Source organism: Suricata suricatta, chromosome 6, assembly GCF_006229205.1.
Source record: "Suricata suricatta isolate VVHF042 chromosome 6, meerkat_22Aug2017_6uvM2_HiC, whole genome shotgun sequence".
Lineage (NCBI taxonomy): Eukaryota > Metazoa > Chordata > Mammalia > Carnivora > Herpestidae > Suricata > Suricata suricatta.
The window spans coordinates 32438150-32460572 of record NC_043705.1 but is presented as its reverse complement, the minus strand read 5'-3'; the positions used below and the strand labels follow the sequence as shown (position 1 = coordinate 32460572).

Genomic DNA, 22423 nt, shown 5'->3' with positions numbered 1-22423 from the left:
ACTATGATGGTAGAGGCACTTTGTTCCCCCCCCAGCTGGGGCTGAAAGTCAAAACAGCTTTCACATCACCAAGACGGGCAGAGCTGGGCCCTGCTGCTAAAGCCAGAGAGCAGGGCCCGTCCGGGGCAGAAACGCTCCCCTCTGTGGGGCATTCACATCCTGATGTGTTACGGCCAGATGGATTCCTGCCCGTTCCCCCCATGCACCCCTTATCTGGTTATACAGAAGAAATTTTTCTAGATAAACTTTTTTTTTTTTTAACTATCACACAGTCCATGGACTAGATCAAAATTTTCCAGGCACCTTTTTTTCAGCCCCTAAAGCAGAAGCAGACACCTTTATACATTCTAAAAAGTCTTTTTCATATATATATATATGTATATATATATATATATATACATATATATATATATGTATGTATTCCAAACCACTGAAATTTTTTTTTCCACAAACTCAATTTCTTTTTCTTCTCCATCTTTCTCTAATGCTTTAAGAAGCCCAGCTTGTGGCTACATTTTAATTATAAATGCCACTGACATAAAACCACCTCACCGAGTTCTGAATGAGGCTGACCTCACTTTGGGTAAACACAGCAAAGGACGGGAAGTCTCCAACCCAGAATAAACCAGGCACGTAATCTCTTCTGGCCTCTCTTTGGAGAGCAGAGGTGGAAAGCAGGCTTAAAGGCCACGGACATGCTACCAGAGCAGAAAGGACCTCCCTCTGCACTCATCTGTTCCCCCTACCCCCCAACACACCAGCTGTAATCTTATCTTTAAAAATTCCTAGGAAGATACTCGCCTGGATCAGCACTGGTTCTTATACGTAGGGTATAAATCACTGGATTCTACTCCTGAAATCATTACTGCACGACAGGCTAACTAACTTGGATGTACATTTAAAACTTAATGAATTAATTAACTGAAAACGAAACTAAAATACAAATTCCTAGGGCAGGAGAGGAAGGTGTCAGGGCGGCTTGGGGCTTGGAACCTGCTGCAGCACCCGACGCTCCCTGATCTTGGCATTGGCAGGCTCCTAACACCTCTTCCTTCTTCTGTCCTTGGAAAGTAAGACTCATGTGCATCTACTGTAAATAAAATACTGTGAAGAGCTAATGAAAGGCACTGGGGAGGAGAGAAAACCAGAGATACAGATATAGTGGTGCAGAAAATAAAGGCAGACTGCCTAGTTAAGAGCTAGCATATCCACCCACAAGGTCTGGGTTCCGCTTTACATAGGCTCCTCCAAGTAAAGATCTGTGAAGGGGTCCAAACTATAACCACAAGGCAGGGAGGAGCACAATCCACGAAGGGGGAAATGACATTTCAATATTTTTTAAAAATTATGTCTATTCATTTCCTGAGAGAGAGAGAGAGAAAGAGAGAGAGAGAGAGAGAGAGAGAGAAGAAGGGCATAGAGTGAGGGAGACACAGAATCTGAAGCAGTCTCGAGGTTCTGAGCTGTCAGCACAGAGCCTGACACAGGGTTCAAATTCAGGAATCACAAGATAATGACCTAAGCCAAAGTCAGACACCTAACCAACTGAGCCAGCTAGCCCCCCTGGCATTTCAGTATTTTGACATTTATTTTTTATAAATAGGTCATTCAGTCCCAAACCAGCACTCCCTAATGCATTCCTAGTAAAGACACAGGACTCTGGATTCTATTGGAGACATGATGGTCACAAATTCACCAAGCCAACACTTAAGACCTTCTTGTAGAATATGCTTTGTAAATCCAAATTTCTCTAAGAAACTTACAGGATAGAGAAGGCAGAAGCCCCTGGCAAGGGCAGGGTCTCTGTGTTTGTTTGGGCCCTGGGGCTGTGTGAGCTGATGGCCATAACAAAGAAATTTAAAAATAAATAAATAAAATAACAAATTAAAAAATTTTTTTACTTAAAAACAGCTTCCGATTCTTCTGCTAAGTCAAAAGTTCCTATTCCCAGTTCAGAAGTGTGGAACAATACATACTCTGTGGACTAAATGACTTGTCTCATGTTTTGAAAACTCCTTACCCCTTCATTGTTCAGATGCAGGAGAGCCCAGGACCTTCCTGTCACAGACAGCAAGTCCCAAATTCCCTGCATGGGATAAAGAAAAGGTGTCCCTTCCCTTCGGCTGAGGTGTTAGTTAACCTGGTAGAAGGTGCTAGAAAAGGACACTAAGCAGAGACTGTGTGGCCCTAGGGGCCGTTACCCCTGTCCTGCCTTATCAGCTTTTCTGGTTCCCGGTCAATCCTCAAAGGAGTCACTTTCACGGATCCCTACACTCAGGTCATGGATACCTGGGACTTGGGTCAAGCCTGAGCTGGGCTATAGAGCATGGCTGGCTGGGGTCACCAGAGGCAAGACAATGGAGTCTTGGCCAGCTCTGAGTATTTGCCCAACGACTAAGAGCCATGCTTTATACATCAACTACTGCCCCCAAAATGAGTGATCCATAATCAGCAGCAGTGCCATCCCCCAGACTGAGCCCGGGTCCCCCACTGGCTGTTCTTGCCTCAGAATTGTGTTTGTTAGAGCGCCTGGGTGGCCCAGTTGGTTAAACATCCAGTATCAGCTCAGGTCATGATCTCCCAGTTCATGGGTTCACGCCCCACTTTGGGCTCTGTGCTGACAGCCTGGAGCCTGCTTGGGACTCTGCGTCTCCTCTCTCTCTGTGCCCTTCCCCTGCTCATGCTCATGTTCTCTCTCTCAAAAATGAATAAACATAAAAAAATATTTAAAAAAAGGGGGGGGCTGTGTTTGTAAAGAAACGAAGAGTTAGGACAGAAGGGAAGTCCCTGCTGCCAGCATCCGCCCTCCCCAGACTTGATCCTTCTTCTCATCCTCCCCGTGGCAGCAACTGGTATGACTGGTCTGAATCTAATACACATTTTCCTATCTTACTCCCTATATATTCATGGGCTATGCACACTGTTTTGTGTTTTTTACAGAATTTCATCAGGGATTTACTAGAAATATTCCTTTGCAACTTGCTGTTTTCACCACAAATTATTTTTGGTCTTTTGCATCTACCCCATACATAGGTATGGGGTGCCAAAAGTGAGGTGCGGGGGGGTTCTACTGTGTGGCTTTATCATTACAGGGTCTGAACCCCCAGCTCCTGCGGGAGGGTCTGGTGTGGCACGGGGCACGGTCCCCGGGCGGGTGTTGACGGAGCTCTCCAGGCCCTGGCGCTGCTCCGAGAGGGAGGAGGGGCCGTCAGCCGGGGTGCGGGGGCCGGGCCCTCCCTCCTTCAGAGCCCCCCCCCTCACAGGCGCTCCTCCCGCCCCTCTCCTCAGCAGCAGCTGCGGGAGACTGTCAGTTTAGAAAACTGGAATGAAGTCACCCTGGGGAGCTGGACGCCTCTTTAGTTACAGGAGCGGCCGGGCTGGGTGTTACTCCTTCCTGCCAGGCCTGCTCGCCGAGGATATATGTTTAGGAAACTTCGCCAGAAAGAAATCCAGTGAAAATGAGCTATGAAACTTGGACATCCTGGAGAAATAATATTTACAGAGGAAACTCTTGAGACGAACTCTCACCAGTGCAACAGCCCTGGTGTGGGGGCTCACGCCGAGGACGGCGTCCCCGTGCCAAGCAGCCCTGGCGCGTGTTTACCTCCGTGAGGCCCTCACACGGCCAAGATGGGAGTCCAAAGACGGCAAAGTCGGCTCTGCCTACCCCCACAGAAAGACAAACACAGACTCTGTAAGGCACAGAACACAACGGAACTAGGGAAGGACGAGCTCTAGCAAAATCCTCCTTGATGATACTGCTGTGTCAGTGTTTAGGTCCATCATTTGTAACCAACATAGGACTGTGTTGGGGGTGTTAGGTGTTGGGGGGGGGGCTACACATGTGTGTGACGGCAGTGGGTACATGAGAAATCACTGTACCTTCTCTTCATTTTTGCAGTGGACTGAAAACTGCTCTAAAATACAAAGTCTATCTTTAAAAAAAAAACAATCTTCCTTGATTACCCAAAAGGACCCGTCCTGTGGGACGTCTGTAGCGTCTATAACGTGCTGGAATCAATACCTACGTATATGGGTGGGAGGTGGAAAAAAGCCCAGGCAACTAACATCGTTCCATTCTGGAACTACCAGTGGGATTCTGGATGACTGTGTGCCACCTTGTACATCTTTTTTGAACACAGTGGGTGCAAGGAAGGGAATCTGGCTGGATTTGGACCCATCCTTCCCATCACTGGAACCCAAGGTGTTGTATGGAAGAGAAGAAAAAGCAGGATACTTGAAATACTCAAAGCTGGGCTCCGGTCATGATTTTATTCCTGATTATAAGAACAATGTTAAATAAAATATGCTTTCAGCAGGTTTCAGTCTCCTCAGCTATAGGACAAAGCCACTGCCATCTTGCTCCAGGGAATGCTATGAGAAGCAATGAGGTCACCGTAGCTCAGTGAAAATGACATTAATGCTCCTCGGCACTCACCATATATTAGATCATTTAATCCCCAAAACAACTCCATGAAGCAGGCACTATCATTATGCATAAGGTAACAGAGCTAAGTAACTTGACCAGTGATCATACAGTGAATACGCAGCCAGAAGTGGAATTCATGCAGTTTGATTCTGGAACCTGCACTCTAATTTTACACTATTGACACCAGGATAGAAACTAGCCCAATCCCTGGCACACTGTAGGTTAAGTAATTAATATACACTTAGTTCCTCCCTTTGGACTCTCTTAAACATACAAGATTATGCTGATAAATTGACATAAAAATATATGTAAAACCTCTCTGAAAATCATAAAGTCTGATGAAAATACAGGGTACTAAAAAAACAGTTTTATTAAGCTATTATTCATATACCATAGAATTAACCCACTTAAAGTGTACACTTCAATGGTTTCCTTATGCCCCCAGAGTTGTAACTATCTCTACCATAAATTTTAGAACATTTTTATCACCCACAAGAGAAACCTATACCTCTCAACCACGATGCCCCCTTTGCTCTCTCCACCTTCTTTCTTAGCCCCTATCACTAATCTATTTCCTGTCTCTATAGATCTGTTCATTCTGGAAATTTCACTTAAATAGAATCATAAAATATGTGGTTCTTTGTGACCAGCTTCTTTCACCGAGCATGTTTTCAAGGTTCATCCACATTGTAGCACATATCAGTACTTCATTCCCTTTTATGGCCACACACTCTTCTGCTGTGCGCAGCATTGCTATTAAAGGCACTCATTTGCTTTCAGAGATTGTAAGAGCTGGGAAAAACTTTAGAGACTGAATACAAACCCGACCCATGCTACTGATAAAGAGACTGTGGCCTTGAGATGAAGGAGCCTGGCCAAGGTCGCCCACCTGGCTGGTGGGAGAGCCGATAAAGCTCTCAGCTGGTCCCTCTTACTTCTCTCCACAAGGCATGTCTGGAAACATAATGCAAAGTGCACAGCTTATTGATGATGGACCAGTGGAATCATCGCTGCAAATTCTGGCCTAATGTCACTCCTTTGGCACATACGTATTAGCTGAACCGTTAGACAAGGCACTAAATGGCAAAAATAATTGTATACTGTATAAAGTGCCATGAAGGAAACAAACCAAGGACTGAGCCAGGTGATTAAGTGAAGACTAAGGTGGCATTGGCAGGGGCGGCAAGTGGAAGGTCTCCGCACAGACAGTCTTAGGGGATTTGGGTGGGTAGGCAACTCTGAGTTGGGAGCATTTAGGCTGGGGCCTGGAGGAGGAAAAGGACCAACTTTGTAAATATTGGTGCTAGACAATGGGTAGAATGCATGCAAGAATCCTGAGGCAAGAACAAGCTTGATGTGTTGGGAGAGCTAAATGAGTAGGGTGAGATGAGCAAGCAGGGGGTGTGGTATGAGGCTAGCGGGGAGGCCTTAGTCTGGATGGAGGCCTTTTGGCCCATTCTCTTATGACTACCATCTCAGAGAATCCCAAGTCAGGAGGACCCGTGGGAAAGGATATCAGTGGCTTATGGTTTCCTTCCAGTGAATTAGATAACTCCACTGACCACAGGAAGCTACAGGAGACCCAAGTGTCTGTACCAAACACCTCCAAGACAAGAGAACTGCATCTTGGGCAAGGTGATGTCACTATGTATCACCCTTGGGATGAATCAGAAGATAGAGGAAACAGAGGGAAATGAGAAACTACAGACATATTAAAAAGGAAGTGGTTAAATGGCTACGGTATAGCCACATGGTAGAACACAATTCAAACAGCAAAAAGAATGAAGTTAACTCTTTCAGTATTGAACTGGAAAGATCTCTGGTTAGTTTCTAAGCAAACAAACAAGCAAAACAAAACAAGGTATAAAGTTGTATATATATCATACCATTTATGTTTTTTTTAAAGGCAGGACAACATGTATTTGCTCATATAGACGTAAGATCTCTCTAGAAGGATACACATAAAATATACCTAGGAGGGCTTTACTTGTTTGTCTCTGTCTCCCGCCACCCCTTGAGAATGAACGTATCCCTGGAGGAAGGACAAGGGTCTCATCTGTCCTTCTTACCACTATATTCCCATCAGTTCCAAAAGTGAGGGCTGGAGGGTAGAGGGAATGGAAGGGAGAGTCCTCAAAGTCTCCTCTTACACAGTTTTCAAGTCTGACACATAGGAATCTATTTCTTATTCAAAGAAATTAAATAAAACATGAAAATAAAGAAAAGGCAATGAGGACTCTCCATCTGCCAACTAAACCCCAATGTTCTTTCCACCCCACCCAGCCACTCAGCCCCTGAGTAAGCTGACCTTTAGGGAGGTCAGCTGTTCTCCTAGAGAACTGGGTGCTCACTGGTCCTTAGGGAGGTTTCACTCCTAACAATGGTTGTGACAGTCTAGTGACCAAAGAAATTGTCCAGGGAGTCCAGAATTAACTTTGATTCTCAAATGTGAGCCATCAAAGGATCTCTCCCTCCAGAACTACCATTGGGAGAATGAACAAATGAACAATTATTGAATGGGTCTCACATTCCAGTTAGCTGTCCAGCAGTAGGCAAAGCCCCTTTTGAGTATCAATCAGTGTAAATGGGGAGTCTAACTCTGAGGAACTCACGCCAACCTCACAGTTTCTCAACCTCAGCACTACTGACCTTCTGGGCTGAATAATTTCTTGTTGTGGGGGCTGCCTTGTGCATTGCAGAATGTGTCATAATATCCTTGGCCTCTATGGACCAGAAGCCAGTACCATCACCCTCACTGCAGCCAGCACAACCAAAAATGTCTCTGGACATGGTCAACTGTCACTTGACAAACAAGTTCATCCCAGGGTGAGAACCACTGTTCCCATTCCTGCATTTTCAGGCAACTGCTATGTCTTCCCAATGAGAAGCTGGGGTCCCCCTCCGCCTTCTCCCACCTGGGCCACCACAGAGGCTGGGAGTTGACTGAACTTCACTGTGGGAGAGTTCCCTGAGTTTCAGATGCACCAACCAACCCAACTTCCTGGGAACCCCCTCTGTATGGTGAGCTAGCAGTATCAGATTTTTAAAAATAAAATCTGTCCACAAGAAGCCCCCCTCCCAAAGCAGGCTGATAACTGAAGCAGTACACACTCAGGCTGGCCAGTTGCCCACTCTACAGCACCTAGGAAAGCAAATGTTGCTTCCTCCTATGGTTATTTCCTGCCAGGGGACATAGACAGAGGAAGTACATGAGGGGTCAGCGTGTAACAAACATAGGGATGGTGGGCACACCCACCAGCATCTCTCCTTCACTCAAGAACATAATTCCCAAAGGACAGCTTTCTTTGGAGGGCAAAGAAAAAGGAACTATATTTCGATGTTTTGATTAATTTGAGGCTCATCCTTGAGGGCACTGCAAAATGAATGAGCAGAATTTTCCATGGCTAACTGTCCTGGCCGCCAGGCCCTATCGGCAAAGGTTTAGTGTTTATTTACTTTTGCTCATGTTATTTTTATTTCAGTTCAGCTGCAGCTCAGTGCGGAAAGCGTGGGGGAGGTGTATATAAAGAGTACCGAGACTGGCCAGTACTTGGCCATGGACACCGACGGGCTTTTGTACGGCTCAGTAAGTATGAGGCTGACATGCTTCCAGACATGGCCAGGGTTGGAGGTTTCCAGAAATCTTGTTACGTTGAGTGATGCAAAGTATAAAGCGGCAATGAGTCTCTGTTTGTTATTTTTTCCAGCAGGATTCCCACCCTCTACCCTGCCTTATTTTAGGCTCAGACATGAAAGAGCTCCTTGATTCTCTCAAAAGACTTGAACAAATTATCACGGAGACACAGAGGAGACATTGATTGAAATTTTAGTAACACATCAGTCAGTCATTTCAGAATACCTACTCCCATTTCATTCATTCATTTCAAACACATTTCTTCAGCACCAGTACACACTCGAAGTGTATTCTCTGTGCTCTGTGCTTTTCACAAAAATTATAGAGCCCGGACTCTAGCATGGGATGTGTCATCCAACAAACCTTTATCAAGTGCCTCCTGTACAGAAGGCTGTGAAGACAAAGGAGCCACATCCCTGTCATTGGCAAGCACAGTCTGAGAGTTTATTCAGTAGCTTAAAATCCTCAACATCTTCTGCTCCATCTGTCTCCTGGTTAATGTTTTATACAGGTCTGACTCAGCATATACTCATCTTTGTGACAAAGGAATAGAAACAGACAATCTGATTCTGCCCCTTTTGGTGTCTCTGGTAAGAGATTTCAATGGAAAGAGAACTAAAGCCAATGGATCCAAATTTTGAAATTATTTCTCAATTTCAATAAGCCGCTCTCTTTATCCTAACAACTGATCATTGAGACTTGGCCAAACCCTCTTTTTCCCTTTTGTAGATGTCTACAAAAAGGCAGCTAGTAGAATGGGTTGGTCTGAGGTTCTCTTTAACTTACATCAAATTGCCAACTGGCAGCAGGCACAGAAAACTGTCTCTTGAAGCTGTAACTTCAGCCAGGGGTTGGGATGTGAACATAGTTTGGTTTTTCATGATTCCTACTACAAATCAAGAGATAAGATGGTCAGAGCAATGGTCAGCCTCCCATAGGCTATTTGGTGAAATCTCTATCAAATGGGACAACTTTAAAGGGTTTGGAGGTAGGCTTTGACTGCTACATAGGTAGCACATTTTTCTTTTTATTCATTCATTCATACATTTGAGAAAGAGAGACCACAAGTGGGAGAGAAGGGCTGGAAAGGAGAGAGAGAGAGGGAGAGAGAGAGAGAGAGAGAGAGAGAGAGAGAGAGAGAGGGGGAGGGGGGGGGGGGGGGGGGGGGGGAGGGAATCTCAAGCAGACTCCAACTCATTGCAGAGCCCAATGTGGGACTCAATCCCACGGTTCAATCAGACAACCCTGAAATCATGGCCCAAGCCAAAATCAGGAGTCAGATACTCAACAGACTGAGCCATCCAGGTGCCCCTTGAAGTAGATCTTTCTGAAAGCTGGTTCTTCTGGTTGGTCATAAAATCAACCAACCAACCAACCAACCAACCAATCAATCTCAGACTCAAAACTGAATCTCAGTTCACTGCAACATCAGCACATTACTTCCCCACTCTGAACCTTGTCTAAATGAGGATAGTAATGGATGGTCACTACCAGCACCATAGTCCTGGCCATCACTGTACTTCACCTGAAATACTCAGAGGGTAATCATAATATATTATGCCTAATAATTGATATACTTCTCCATTAATAAAATGACAATTTCTAAAATATCTCAGAGCTCTACTTCATCCTCTTAAGCAGTTTTAGGTATTAATCCATCCTGATATAAACTCTTATGTCTACAGAAAGGACATATATTGGGGCGCCTGGGTGGCTCAGTCAGTTAAGCCTCCGACTTCGGCTCAGGTCAGATCTCATGTTCGTGGGTTCGAGCCCCATGTCAGGCTCTGTGCTGACAGCTAGCTCAGAGCCTGGAGCCTGCTTCTGGTTCTGTATCTCCTTCTCTATCTGCCCCTCCCCCCTCATGCTCTGTCTCTCTCTATATCAAAAATAAATAAAACATTTTAAAAAATCAGAAAGGACATAAATTTTTAAAAATTGTTTAACATTTATTCATTTTTGAGACAGAGCACGAGCAAGGGAGAAGCAGAGAGACAGGAAAACACAGAATCCAAAGCAGGCTCCAGGCTCTGAGCTGTCAGTACTGAGCTCAAACTCACTGACCATGAGATCATGACTTGAGCTGAAGTAGGATGCCTAACCAACTGAGCCACCCAGCCGCCCCGGACATATTATTTTTTCTAAATAATGAAATATTTTATATTAATAATGAAAGGTTACATAAAATAATGAAATGTTATATTTAATCATGAAAGGATATATATATCAAAACATTAATGAAAGGTTATATGTCAAACCACTAATGCATTTATCTCTAAGGGGGATAAGTGGCTGATTTTATAATATGTCAATGCCTTCCTGTATTTTCCAAGTTTCCTGCAGTGGATATATGTCACCCAAATAGTTGAGGGAAAAAAGCAGGCTAAAATATAAAAAAAGAAAAGAATTTTTAAAATAGTCATGAATCAACTGCTCCTCTCCAGGCCGTGGGCATTGCAGCAAGCGCACAAAAAGTCCTGACAAAGGCTAGTAGAGGGAGGATGGAGCACCTCCGATTTGGCTTGTGACTCAGCCTGTGACTCGACCCTTCTGAGTGTGTCAACCACTCTAGTTCAATGGAGACATCAGGGGAGGGACGTGGCCGCCCTCAGCCTCGTCAAAAAACACAGGCCTGATGCCCACAGAGGGGTGTCATGGGGTACCCTCCCTACAGGGGAGCAGGCAACCCACAGAGGCCAAAACTTCCTACCTCCTCCCACACCCAACAGCGTGCATCAAACACTAATGTCTGGATAAGTTCCTCTAGACGCAGCAGAGTCACCCACTTGAATATTACAGCTGTGCCCCGTCTTACTCTAAAATGATCCAAAGTGTCTCAATGCCCTAGACTACAAATGAATACGAAGCAGGAAACTTCCTGTTACATCGTTCCTTACTAATCAAAGGGAACTTTACAGACTGCTTTCCGCAATCTCACGAATGAAGTTAAACTCACCACCTCGCTGGGGAGCCCCTATCATTTGCGAGGCTCTGTGGCGGGGGTGAGGGTGGCCGACACAAGGCTGACAAGACTCCACCTCTCCCTAAATAGGGCTCACAGTCAAGTACACAAACATGCCTCACAAATAATGAAGAACAAGCCTGGAAACCACAGAAAGGGAATCACCAACCACTGTGGGTGAAGAGATACTGTAGAGACCACAAGACTTAGAACGGGAGCAAAGTCAATATACAGCATAAGTATTTTATGTCCAAATATAACAAAGGTATTCTAAAACCTTGATGATTAGGAAGTTCAAATTCCTGGGGTTCTTCCCACTCTCCAACAGCTGAACTCCAAGAGAAACAGTAATCGTTGGTAGATATTTTTAAACCAACTGTACTATTAAATGTGTTCCAGCGATCTTTCCAGCTTAATAAATTTGCAGCCGCTCTCGATTCCACTGTAGGGATGGACCACTATCTACTTGAACCAACCACCTTCCCACAAAGATTTAGGTTGCTTCGAATTTGTTACCATTATGTGCAGTACTGCAAAGACCATCGTTGAAAACACCATTTTACTCTTGCCCAACTATCTCCTAAGGGTCAGTTCATACAAATGAAATTGCTGAGTTGAAGGTAATACATACTGCCTAACTACCCTCACAAAAGTCCCACCAATGTATCTCACCAACAGTGCAGGAAAGTTGTCTATCTCCTACGCTCAGCAATACTAAGCACCGTGAGTCCTTCTGTTCTTTGCAGATATTAGAGCCAACATGTTAAACCATTGTTAACTTGCATTTTCTTGTGAGACTGAATGTTTTCATAGCTTTATTTTCCATTTTTAAAAAAAGAAATTAGAGCAGGGGTGCCTGGGTGGGTCAGTGGTTAAGCATCTGACTCTTGGTTTCGGCTCAGGTCAGAATCTCACTGTTTAAGCCCTGAGTTGGTCTCCACACTCAAGGTGCAGAGCCTGTTGGGGATTCTCTCTCTCTCTCTCTCTCCCTCTCTCTCTCTCTCTCTCTCTCTCTCTCTCTCTCTCTCCCCCCCCCTCCCCTGCTTGTGTTCTCTCTCTCTCTCAAAATAAATAAAGAAAGAAAGCAGATATAGGGGTGCCTGGGTGGCTCAGTCGGTCGGTTGAGCAACAGACTTTGGCTCAGGTTATGATCCCACCATTTGTGAATTTGATCCCCATGTCCGGCTCTGTGCTGACAGCTCAGAGCCTAGAGCCTGCTTCAGATTCTGGGTCTCCCTCTTTCTTGAGCCCCTTCCCTGCTCATGCTCATGCTCTGTCTCTGTCCCTCAAAATAAATAAACATTAGAAAATGCAGATATACCATGCCATTTTGATAACATCATTAGTCTGTATCCATATGGCCTTATCTATGTCTGTTTGTATATACATATATCAAAACATGAGGAAGTATGTTCATCAACTGTTACCAATTCCCTATATCTGGGTGAGTGGCTTTGGGGCAGTTTTTAATTTTTTTTTTTAAGTAAAGTTGTAATTTTTAAAAAACATAGTTCTTTGTATAGTAGACCTTTTTATACATAGGGGGAAAAACTATTTTCATTTTTTTGAAACTTCAAGTTCCAGGATATGTTTTGTGCTTAGGATACATTGTATGTAAGCATTTATAGTCATGACAAACTAAGGTAAAAATCTTGATACTGTTAGTGAAAATTATCAGGATATAAAATAATACTAGTAGGCTTTCATTTATCCTTCAAGTCTAAACTTAAAACTCCCCACCACATCCCAGTCTGGTTTGACCTATTTGGGCTATTTTTCATGGTCATGTCCATGCGCCAGGACTTTACAGACAAAAGTTCCAGCCCTGCTCTTAACGTGCTCATGGTCGCTCAGGATCTACCTTGTGGGAAACTTTAGGGTCCTGAGGACAGCAGATGGAAGGGGAGCTTACAAAAACAGCAAATGTATTTTTTTTTTAACACTAAGCTCTTTTATTTTTTTTTAATTTTTTTAATTTTTTTAAGTTTATTTATTTTGAGAGAAAAAGAGAGAGAGAAAGAAAGCGCAAGTCAGGGAAGGGCAGAGAGAGACAGAGTGGAGGGAAGAGAGAGACAGAGAGAAAGAGAGAGAGAATCCCAAGCAGGCTCTACACTGTCAGTGCTGAGCCCAACTCGAGGTTCGAACCCAGGAATTGTGAGATAATGATCTAACCAAAGCTGAATGCTTAACTGACTGAGCCACCCAGGCACCCCAATAGCAAATGTATTTTAAAGGCTCATTATGTGCTGGGTCCTATTCTAAGTCCCCATCACAACTCTCAGATATAGGTCCCACTAGAATCTCGATTTTCCTAAAGAATAAACCAAAGCATAAATAGCCTCAGTAAACTCACCCAAGGCCACACAGCTAGTCACCAGAGACACCTCGTTGAATCACTAATAATTCTACTTTCTTGTCATTGTATTTTTTTTAGCAGACACCAAATGAGGAATGTTTGTTCCTGGAAAGGCTGGAAGAAAACCATTACAACACCTACACATCCAAGAAGCACGCAGAGAAGAATTGGTTTGTGGGTCTCAAGAAAAACGGAAGCTGTAAACGCGGTCCCCGGACTCACTATGGCCAGAAGGCAATTTTGTTTCTCCCCCTGCCAGTCTCCTCTGATTAAAGAAATCTCTTCTGGGTGCCGACCACTCCAGAGGAGGCTGAGGGGTCCTCACCCAGCTGACCCCGGGTTGTTCCCTTGACTACTGGCTGCGCTAACCCCTGGCCCACAGAGCCTGAATTTGTAAGCAGTGCGCTTCTAACTGCCCGGTCACTTTTTTGCAGAGCCTTTTACCCCAGCACGGTTTCAAACAGAGGGATCAAATAGCTCCTAGGGGCCAACTGGCTTGCTGGTCTGGGTGTGTGGATGCCCTGTTGCCTCTGGGCACCTGCTGTAGGCTGAGACTCTCAATGCAAAGGTGGGGCCAAATGAAGTGTGTTCAGAGAGCTGCCACGGGGTCAACAGAAACCACATACAATTCCCTCTACTGAGTAAATCCTGTCCATGATTCTCCCAAACACCTGGCATGATGCCCTTCTATCCTTTGAACACCCCACAAATATTAGCAGAGAAGCTTATGGCTAGGTTAGGGGAAGGCAGTGTTCCATGAGTAGAAACTAGGATGAAGAAAATCCTCCCTGGAGAAGAGAATGGATTAAAATGACAAAGGGAGATTGGGTTCGGGTGGACAGCTTAGAAGGATGGGCTTTCATTGCAGAATCAATGACGGATGGGAGGCTCAGCCCACAGGAAAGCAGAATAAACGCATAGCATTGGGAGTCATTACAATGCCGTGACTTTCCCAAGATAATTCCGCAGCAGGAAGCTCCTGGATGATGTCAGACGGACAGCAGAAGTGGGTTCTTGATAAAAGCAAAAACATCAGATGTTGGTAAATTCATTTGGGCCTGAGGTGTGGAAGTGCTGAGAAAGAAAGGAAACATGGGTTGGGGGGACGTTTTCCTCTAAAGAGGTTGACTCTAGACAAGAGAAGGAAAGATAGAGGGACACCATGATTTGTGCCTGGTCCCCAGAGAGCAGAGGCTTTGGGGGTCCTGGGCAATGCTTACAAATCACATGCAGATGGTTTTTGAGTGTGGGTTCTGGTTCAGTGGGTCTGGGGTGCAGTCTGTGCATTTCTAACAAGCCCCCAGGGGCTACGGATGCTGCTGCCTTCCCCCGCCCCACCCCCACTTTAAGTAGCAGAGCTCTGAAGCATGCTGTCCAGAGGAAGGGGGCCCAAGGCCCCCGAGCCTCTCTCGCCTTGCGCTTAAAAACACACACCCCATGAGCCTTCCTGAACACTCAGGCAGCATCAGCAACAGTTACGCCTGTGTTAAGGAACATGGATTTAAGGCGCTTTCGGCCCAGTGCCTATAAAATACCCATTTAGAAGATACACAAAAGCATACTTCAAAAATGTTAAATCCTCACAAACAGCTTTTCTCAAGAGACCATTTGTGTTACGATTACTTGTATAAATATGCTTCCTGCTTAAAGTAAACTTGACCCAAGTGGCTAGCAAATTAGAAACACCATTCATCTCCGACACATGATACTGTTGCCATGTAAAGGTCTTTAATAAGCCATTTAAATTTACTGTGAGACTGTATGTTTTAATCACATTTATAAATATATGGCTCCCAGGCAGTTAACTGATTAGCATTCAGCCACTGAGAATGATAATCATAGGATCTGATGTATAAACTCTTCAATTATCTACTACTCATACCACATGTACCTATAAAAAGAGATTGTACTTCATTTGTAATTGTGCTATTACAAGTTTTCCTTTGAAAATGGGGACTCTGAAGCAATGATAGGGTAACTGTGGAGAAAAACTGATGAGAATATTAGCTCATGCTCTAAGAAACTGACATCATTAACTGAAAAATAACTCCTTACTAATTGCATTGTCATATTTATGATGGAAAAAAAGAGTTTGTGAAAGTTCAAAGCAAGATAGTGCAATTAAGGAACTAAACTAACACTATGGCTAATAATATCATTCTGCATTTGTACAGAAAAACCATTTCAGAACTTTGGTTTTGTATCTTGGGTAAGACAATCCTATTTTATTTTAGTAAATCCTTCCAGGCAAGTTGGGGATAGTGCAGTGTGGTTTAGCATTTCTTTACTATGAAGATTTGGCCAGAAAAGCATGCGCAGAGAAGAAATCTATGATATACCATGGTCCATAATTTTTTAGTGTATGAATCAAATTCGAATATAACACTGGCCAAGAAAAATTCAGTGTTGCTAACAGATAAGACGGAAGCCTGTGGTTTCAAAGATCCAAAGCAGTTAGAAGAATCACTACCGTGGCTTCCCAGTCTCTGCCCGGTCATCATTCATATATTCGTTCACTGAATATTCATTCGGTGCCTACCGTGTGCCAGGCACTGAACTGGGTACTGGGGCACCTGAAAACATTGTCTATCTGGTTTGCTGCTGCATTCTCTCCCAGGGCATTATATTTATGATGAAAGATGGTGTGGATTCATTTATTTCAGTTGAGGTAAAAACAGAGACTATGTGTTTCCTGCTGAATAAACATCAAGTCCCAGAAGTCCAGGTTCTGAAAGAATTAGCAATACCTAGTATAAGATAACCCCCCATGAAAGTATCAGAGGACATGGCCAGGTAAACCTAATATTTTCAACTGTAGAACCATGCCAGCTTTAGGAGGACCGATTTCAAATTGGGGAAAGAGCCTGTCCGATTTTGTAAGAAAGTGACAGTCCCCTGCTCCATTCTAGCTCCTCACACTCTCTTGTTCCTTACACACGGAGGCTCCTGTTGCTCAGTCTCTCTTTTCCTTGAGTAAGTGAGGTACAGCCATCTGCTTGTCCCATGTCTCTCGTGTGGATTCATTTTCAGGCCAACTGTTACGAATTGCCTGACATTCTGCACAGCATCAGGAGCGTTTATGCTTCTGAATGTTTGCAATATGGAGTGGAAGTGGCAGTGATCTGTTTCCTCGGAAGGGACGATCATCAGAGCCTCCCAAGGGCCAACAGTGTGTACTTACCAAAAACTGACTGAAGCATCCTATGTTAGTTACTACAGATGGAGGTCCTTGCTTTGTGTCCGAGGCAACGGAGCCCAGCTCCCCAGCCCTGTTAGAATAACTGCCTAAACCAACCGAGCCCATGGGCTGCGAAGCAGACCTCTGATGAAGAAGACAGCTGCCATTTTACAACAGTGTCTCTTTATTTTGGGCACCTTACAAAGATTAATAAATGTTCCACTAAAAGGCGATAATGTCTGAGTTCTGCAACATCGCCACATCTCATCTTCCTGAGGAAAGTCTTCCCCTGGCATCCATCAGGTGTGGCTGTTTTGTATTCGACACATAGCTTGTCACAGGGTGGAACACCTTGAAGGCTGACAGGAAAAGCTAAGGTGACAACATTTTTCACTGTGTTTGGAAACCTAAGGCAGTACTGGTGTTTTTCTAGGGATACGTCAGGGAAGTATATTCAGGGAATTTGTCCCTTGAAGAACCAAGCACCATAATTAACTCAACTGACACTCTTTCTTCATAGTACAAATTACGAGAAATAATGCCACTATTGTTCAGTTGAACAGTTTGTGCTAAAGCAAAGATACTGTGACCTGGGGGGTGGGGGGGACTAAGGACTTACAACTGTAAGTCAAGGGCAAAAGGGTCATCTCTTGCATCGCAAGCATCTTGATGAAGGGTGATAAGCTTGCCCATCAGATCTTCTGAAACGGTTATCATACGAGCAGTATCTCCTTAGCACACTTGTCAACCTTATGACTCTTTATTCTTAGGAGAAAGTGTACTGTTGCCTAGACCTTGTGGCTATCAGATCATACACACAAACACTGACACATACACACACACAATGACGCCGGCTCTCACGCACGTACACTCACACAAGCACATGCATGGATTAAGAAGTGCTGTGCAGTGTTTGTCCCTTCTACGAATTATATGCCAAAATCAATCCCTCCTTTTCCTCTTAAAGCCCCCTAAACCCCATATTTTCCTGCTCTTTGGAGTTTGATCTGCTGTAAGAACTGTAGTTTCCATCACAACTCACCACAGGCCTACCCTTGGACATACGCACAACTGAAATAAAGAAGGTCAGGAAGCCATATATAAATATATATATATATATATGAGCTGCATCTTTTTCTATTACATTCCACTACAACATGCTGGTCAAAGATGCATTAAATTGGGTCACAACTTAATAGATCACAACCACAGTTTTCTGAAAAACACTGGCTTAAAGCAACTGGACTTCTTCCTGAAGATGACGAGGCCCAATTAGGATCCTGTATTATGACTTCAGTGTTTTCAAAGATGCAGTTTGTTCAAAGACAAGGGGGACATCCTGTTACCCAGGAACCATCTGCTGGGAGGGCCTGGTGAGTTCTTTTCGTTGGTTTGCTACTAATCCTACAAAATGAGTGTAAGGATGCCAGTCCCACAGGCACACACTGTGGCCTCTACTGCCCCCAAGCTCTCTGCACGTTTCTGTCGCCACAGCCCAGAGGACTTTGGCCCCCTCTCCTACTTTGGAATTCTCCTCACTGCCGGGCTGGCGGTCATCCCTTCCCCAACTCTGCAGTCTTCACTTCATTCCTCCCTCCTGCTCCCCTACCTCCAAATTCCTATCTTATAACCATTTAAAATTTTTAAGCATTTATTCATTTTTTTAGGATGAAGATATTTTCCTTTTTTATTAATATATAATCAAAATATAACATTTTAATAGTTTCAGGTATAAACTTGATTATTTAAGCATTTATTCATTTTTGAGAGACAGAGCCCAAGTGGGGGAAGGGCAGAGAAAGAGGGAGACACAGAATCTGAAGCAGGCTCTAGGCTCCCAGCTGTCAGCACAGAGTCTGACACGGGGCTTGAACTCACAGATAATGAGATCATGACTTGAGCTGAAGTTGTATGCTCAACCGACGGAGCCACCCAGGTACCTCTACATCCATTCCCAAACAAGACACAAAAAGGGGACTGAGCCAGAAGAAGGCCTGATGTCCAGGGTCTCGGGCCATCCTCCTCAGCCTCCGACACTTTCTGGCAATTGCTCTCTTAACCTACCTACCAGTTTGCCATCCATGATAAGATGATGATAAGATAAACACCACTACTACAGGAATGCATCTTATATAGGGATTTGAAATTTTTCATCTTTGCTGAACCAACTGAAAACAGTAACTCTGTGCCCTAAGTGTCTGAAAGGGTTAGGTCTGGCTGAGACTTGGCCCCTTACAGGTGACCTTGACCGCAAAAGGGGAACATGTAATGAAGTCTTCGCCTTCCATGTTTATCTGACTGATGTCCTATCTGTCATGCAGTGGGGAGGGGAGGGGAATCCTAACCCTAAGTGCTCTCATGTCACTGTCCTACTGAGGAGTATGGTAATAGTGACACATCAAACAAGTGTACTTTCACAAATTAACAAAGATAATACGTAGGAGCAGTAGTGCAATAAAGGAATACTTAAGCCCAACTCAGCAGTGGGACTTCTATCTTCTCCATCTCAAAGTCACTAGGCATTTGTTTGACAACCATTAAAAGTGATATAACGGCATGTGAAAAGTGGCACACCCCCTCCTTCCTACTCTACTCCTTAAACCTGTTCTCTACCCCCAGAAAGAAACTCCCTTATTATCATACATAAAATTTACTCTCAAGTCCACTCAGTGAACGTAAGAGCCTGTGATGCAGGGATCTGATACAGGACATTCTGGACCCCAGTGATTCATCTAACAGTCTCTCAGGTTCCAAGGGAATGTACTAACCCCCTACTGGGATCTTTCTGTAACATTGCACCCATTTGCAGCTGATATATTTACCATGATGTACTACACTGAGTTTTCCACCCTAGTTATAAAATTAAAAAGAGAAACCAGGTCACACACAGCCGGAAGCTGGTGGGGGGGTTTGCTTTATAAAATGCATGTATTTTGGGACCTAGTTTGGGGGTCTTCTGAGGTTCTGAGAATGTCTGTGAGGTGGGAAGTTGGTATTTCCTACACTGCTTCCTTCCTTCTTAGCTACTCACTGTCACACAGGCTACATTTACACATTTAGCAGGTAAATATGAGAGTCTATTTTATTCCATAACTAAGCCAAACCTCACCTTGTCCTTGATGGGCATTTCTACCAGCCTTAATGAAGCCTTGGGCATTCCTTGTTTGGAAGCGTGTTCAATTTCAGGATTTGGTTCACTTGGATGCAGTGTTTGGGGATATAGGTGTAGACAGGCAATTCGTGCAAGATGTCACATATGCATATCATTGTAATTTTCATATTTCATATTTTCCTGCCTGAAGAGAAATTTGTTTTAGTCTTACCCAGGGATACAGAAGAGCAAGATATTATATTATTTTACTCATAGGTCTCGAGCCAAAATTTCTTTCTCCAAAATAAGTTACAGGACGGTCATCGTACACTACCTTGCTTTGTTCGGACTGTAAAAACAAGATTGCTCATAGTCTGAGATGTCAACCATGCTGAGAGTTCAGGAGGCTCCTGTAGAAACCAACAGTATGACCTACGGCTTTCTCAAAACACAACACTTGCATTAGTAGCCCAGAGTCTGACCTGGGAAACAGGTGCAGGTTTTAGGACTGGCCAGATTACTTCTGATCATTCAGGATAAAATCGTCACTGCAAGGTCATTGTGCAGAGAGGACAGATGAGAGACAAACAGGTTTCCTTATCCTTGCTGCTACCGGAAACTGTCCTAGAATATTCAACCTAAGTGAAGAAGAGACATAGGTTTTATAGAGTTCTTGAAAATGTGTAACTCTCAACAATTTGAACATCTGGAGAGAGTTTGATAGGACAGACGGCTACTTCATAGAGTTGAATCCTGAAGAATAAACAGGCGCAACAGGGCAAAAAAGAAGCATTCTTCCTCAATTCCCTCACTAACGCATTCATCCACTGGTCATTTATTTTGAGTACTTAGCATTGCAATAGTGAGGGTCCAGTCAGGAAATTGAAACCACACCAACAATGTAAACATGAAAATTCTAATGGCAAGAATTATTAACTAATAAAAAGGGATTAACTACTGAGGTGTTAAGGGGTCTCTATGCAATACTGGGAGCACAGATGTAGGGAGCGGCTTCTATCCCAAGGCTAAGGAAATTAATCATAGAAGGAAGAAACCTGACAGAGGGCCTTCTCTCAGGGATGAGATTCAGCCTCAGAGATGAAGGGGGTGGCTGTGGCCCAGGGATGGGAAGGGGGGTGGGGAGTCTCACTGTGGCGGCTCAGGGAGCATCCCACCGGGGCACTAGTGGAACCTTCTGGAAGCAGTTTGCTGCAGAGCCAGTGCTGTGCAGGAGGCTACCCAGCGGCCACCGTGCCAGAGGAGCAAGAAGAAAAGCACAAGAACCCCAAAGACAAGCCCCTTCCCCCTGAAGTGTCCCTCCAGTGCCCTCTGCTGACAAACCCTAAGTTACACCAGCTGGTGAAGAAGAAGTATTTACAGGGCCCAGCTGCAATGTCACAAAAACAAGGCAAAGAATGGATTCAGAGCGGCCAGACAATAGACTGACAAAAGAAGATGTAAAGAAGATGACGTAGCTACTCCACTAGACACAGATGAATAAATGTGGTCCTTGCTCTTTAGAAGCTTATTGTAGGAGTAGATGGAGACCGTCCCTAAAGGAAGGCATCAATGTTTTGGCTTTATTCCCTTTAAAAAACAAATCGCCATTTTCTAAGCCCCCTGAGCCTCTCCAAAGACCATTATGTACATTTAAGGTACTTTCTATAAATATTAAGTCCTCTGTTTGCTATTTTAGTTTATCTTTTTTCAGTGAAATAATAAGGTGATTTGCTGTTTCAAATCAATCCAAATCAGTGTAACATACATATAAAGAAAGAAGGTAGCTGTGGGGTCAGAGGAGCAGTTGCAATCCTAGGTCCCTCCATGCACTGACTTGGTGACTTTGGGCAAGTGATTGGGTCTAGCTGTCTTCCATGTCCTCCTCCATAAAATGAGGATCCAAACAGTATCAGCCTCATAGGCTTGTTGAAAGGATCAAACGAGACGGAGGCACGCAAGTATTTTTAACACAATACCTGGCATACAAAAAGGATTGAATAAAGTTTGCAATTATTTTACAATAAAAATAAATTTACATATTAAAATAAGATAGGGCTAACAATAATCTTTTAGAGTCTCCACTTTGGTTCCCAGTGATTGTTTTCATGAACTTGCATTCAGAGGGATCTTGCTTGAGAACAATGCATTGGAAGAAGATGTAAAAGTTTTGATTGACCCCAAGCTTATTTGTATATGGCACCCCTTAAATGAAGTTGCACAGGGGCACGTGGGTGGCTCAGTCGGTTAAGCATCTGACGTCAGCTCAGGTCATAATCTCTCAGTTTGTAGGTTTGAGCCCCACGCTGGGCTTTGTGCTGACAGCTCAGAGCCTGGAGCCTGCTTTGGATTCTGTCTCTGTGTCTAACACTTTCTCTCTCTCTCTCTCTCTCTCCCTCCCTCCCTCCCTCCCTCCCTCCCCCCTCACACGCTATCTCTCTCTATTTAATGGTTTTTAAATAAACATTTAAAAAAGGAAGTTTTACAAATTAAAAAAAGTTATATAGAAGATAGCAAATGAATAGTGAGGGGCCAGAAAACCACGCACAAGAACAGAGCTGAAGAAACTATGTGTGATCAGTTAAGAGATTTAAAATGAGAGGGCACCTGGGTGGCTCAGTTGGTTAAGCAGCCAAGCAGCCAACTTCAGCTCAGGTCATGATCTCACGGTTCATGGGTTCAAGCCCCACATCGGGCTCTGAGCTGACAGCTTGGATCCTGTAGCCTGCTTCAGATTCTGTGCCTCCCTCTCTCTCTGCCCCTGCCCTACCCATGC

The 22423-nt window shown here is 44.2% G+C and overlaps 1 protein-coding gene and 1 long non-coding RNA gene across 7 annotated transcripts in view; one reads left to right on the top strand and one right to left on the bottom strand.

The window, feature by feature from the left end:
- Positions 1-15302, top strand: part of FGF1 (fibroblast growth factor 1) — a 102080-nt gene extending 86778 nt beyond the window's left edge. For 4 of the 6 annotated variants that reach the window (XM_029942146.1, XM_029942145.1, XM_029942144.1 and 1 more), the window contains 2 exons: positions 7912-8015; positions 13460-15302. In XM_029942146.1, the coding sequence (XP_029798006.1) occupies positions 7912-8015; positions 13460-13654 (299 nt within the window). In that variant the 3' untranslated portion in view covers positions 13655-15302. The remainder of the gene's footprint in view (positions 1-7911; positions 8016-13459) is intronic. The other 2 variants (XM_029942148.1, XM_029942149.1) reach the window with 2 other exon arrangements.
- Positions 1-22423, bottom strand: part of LOC115294334 — a 59100-nt gene that overhangs the window by 7400 nt on the left and 29277 nt on the right. The window lies entirely within an intron of this gene.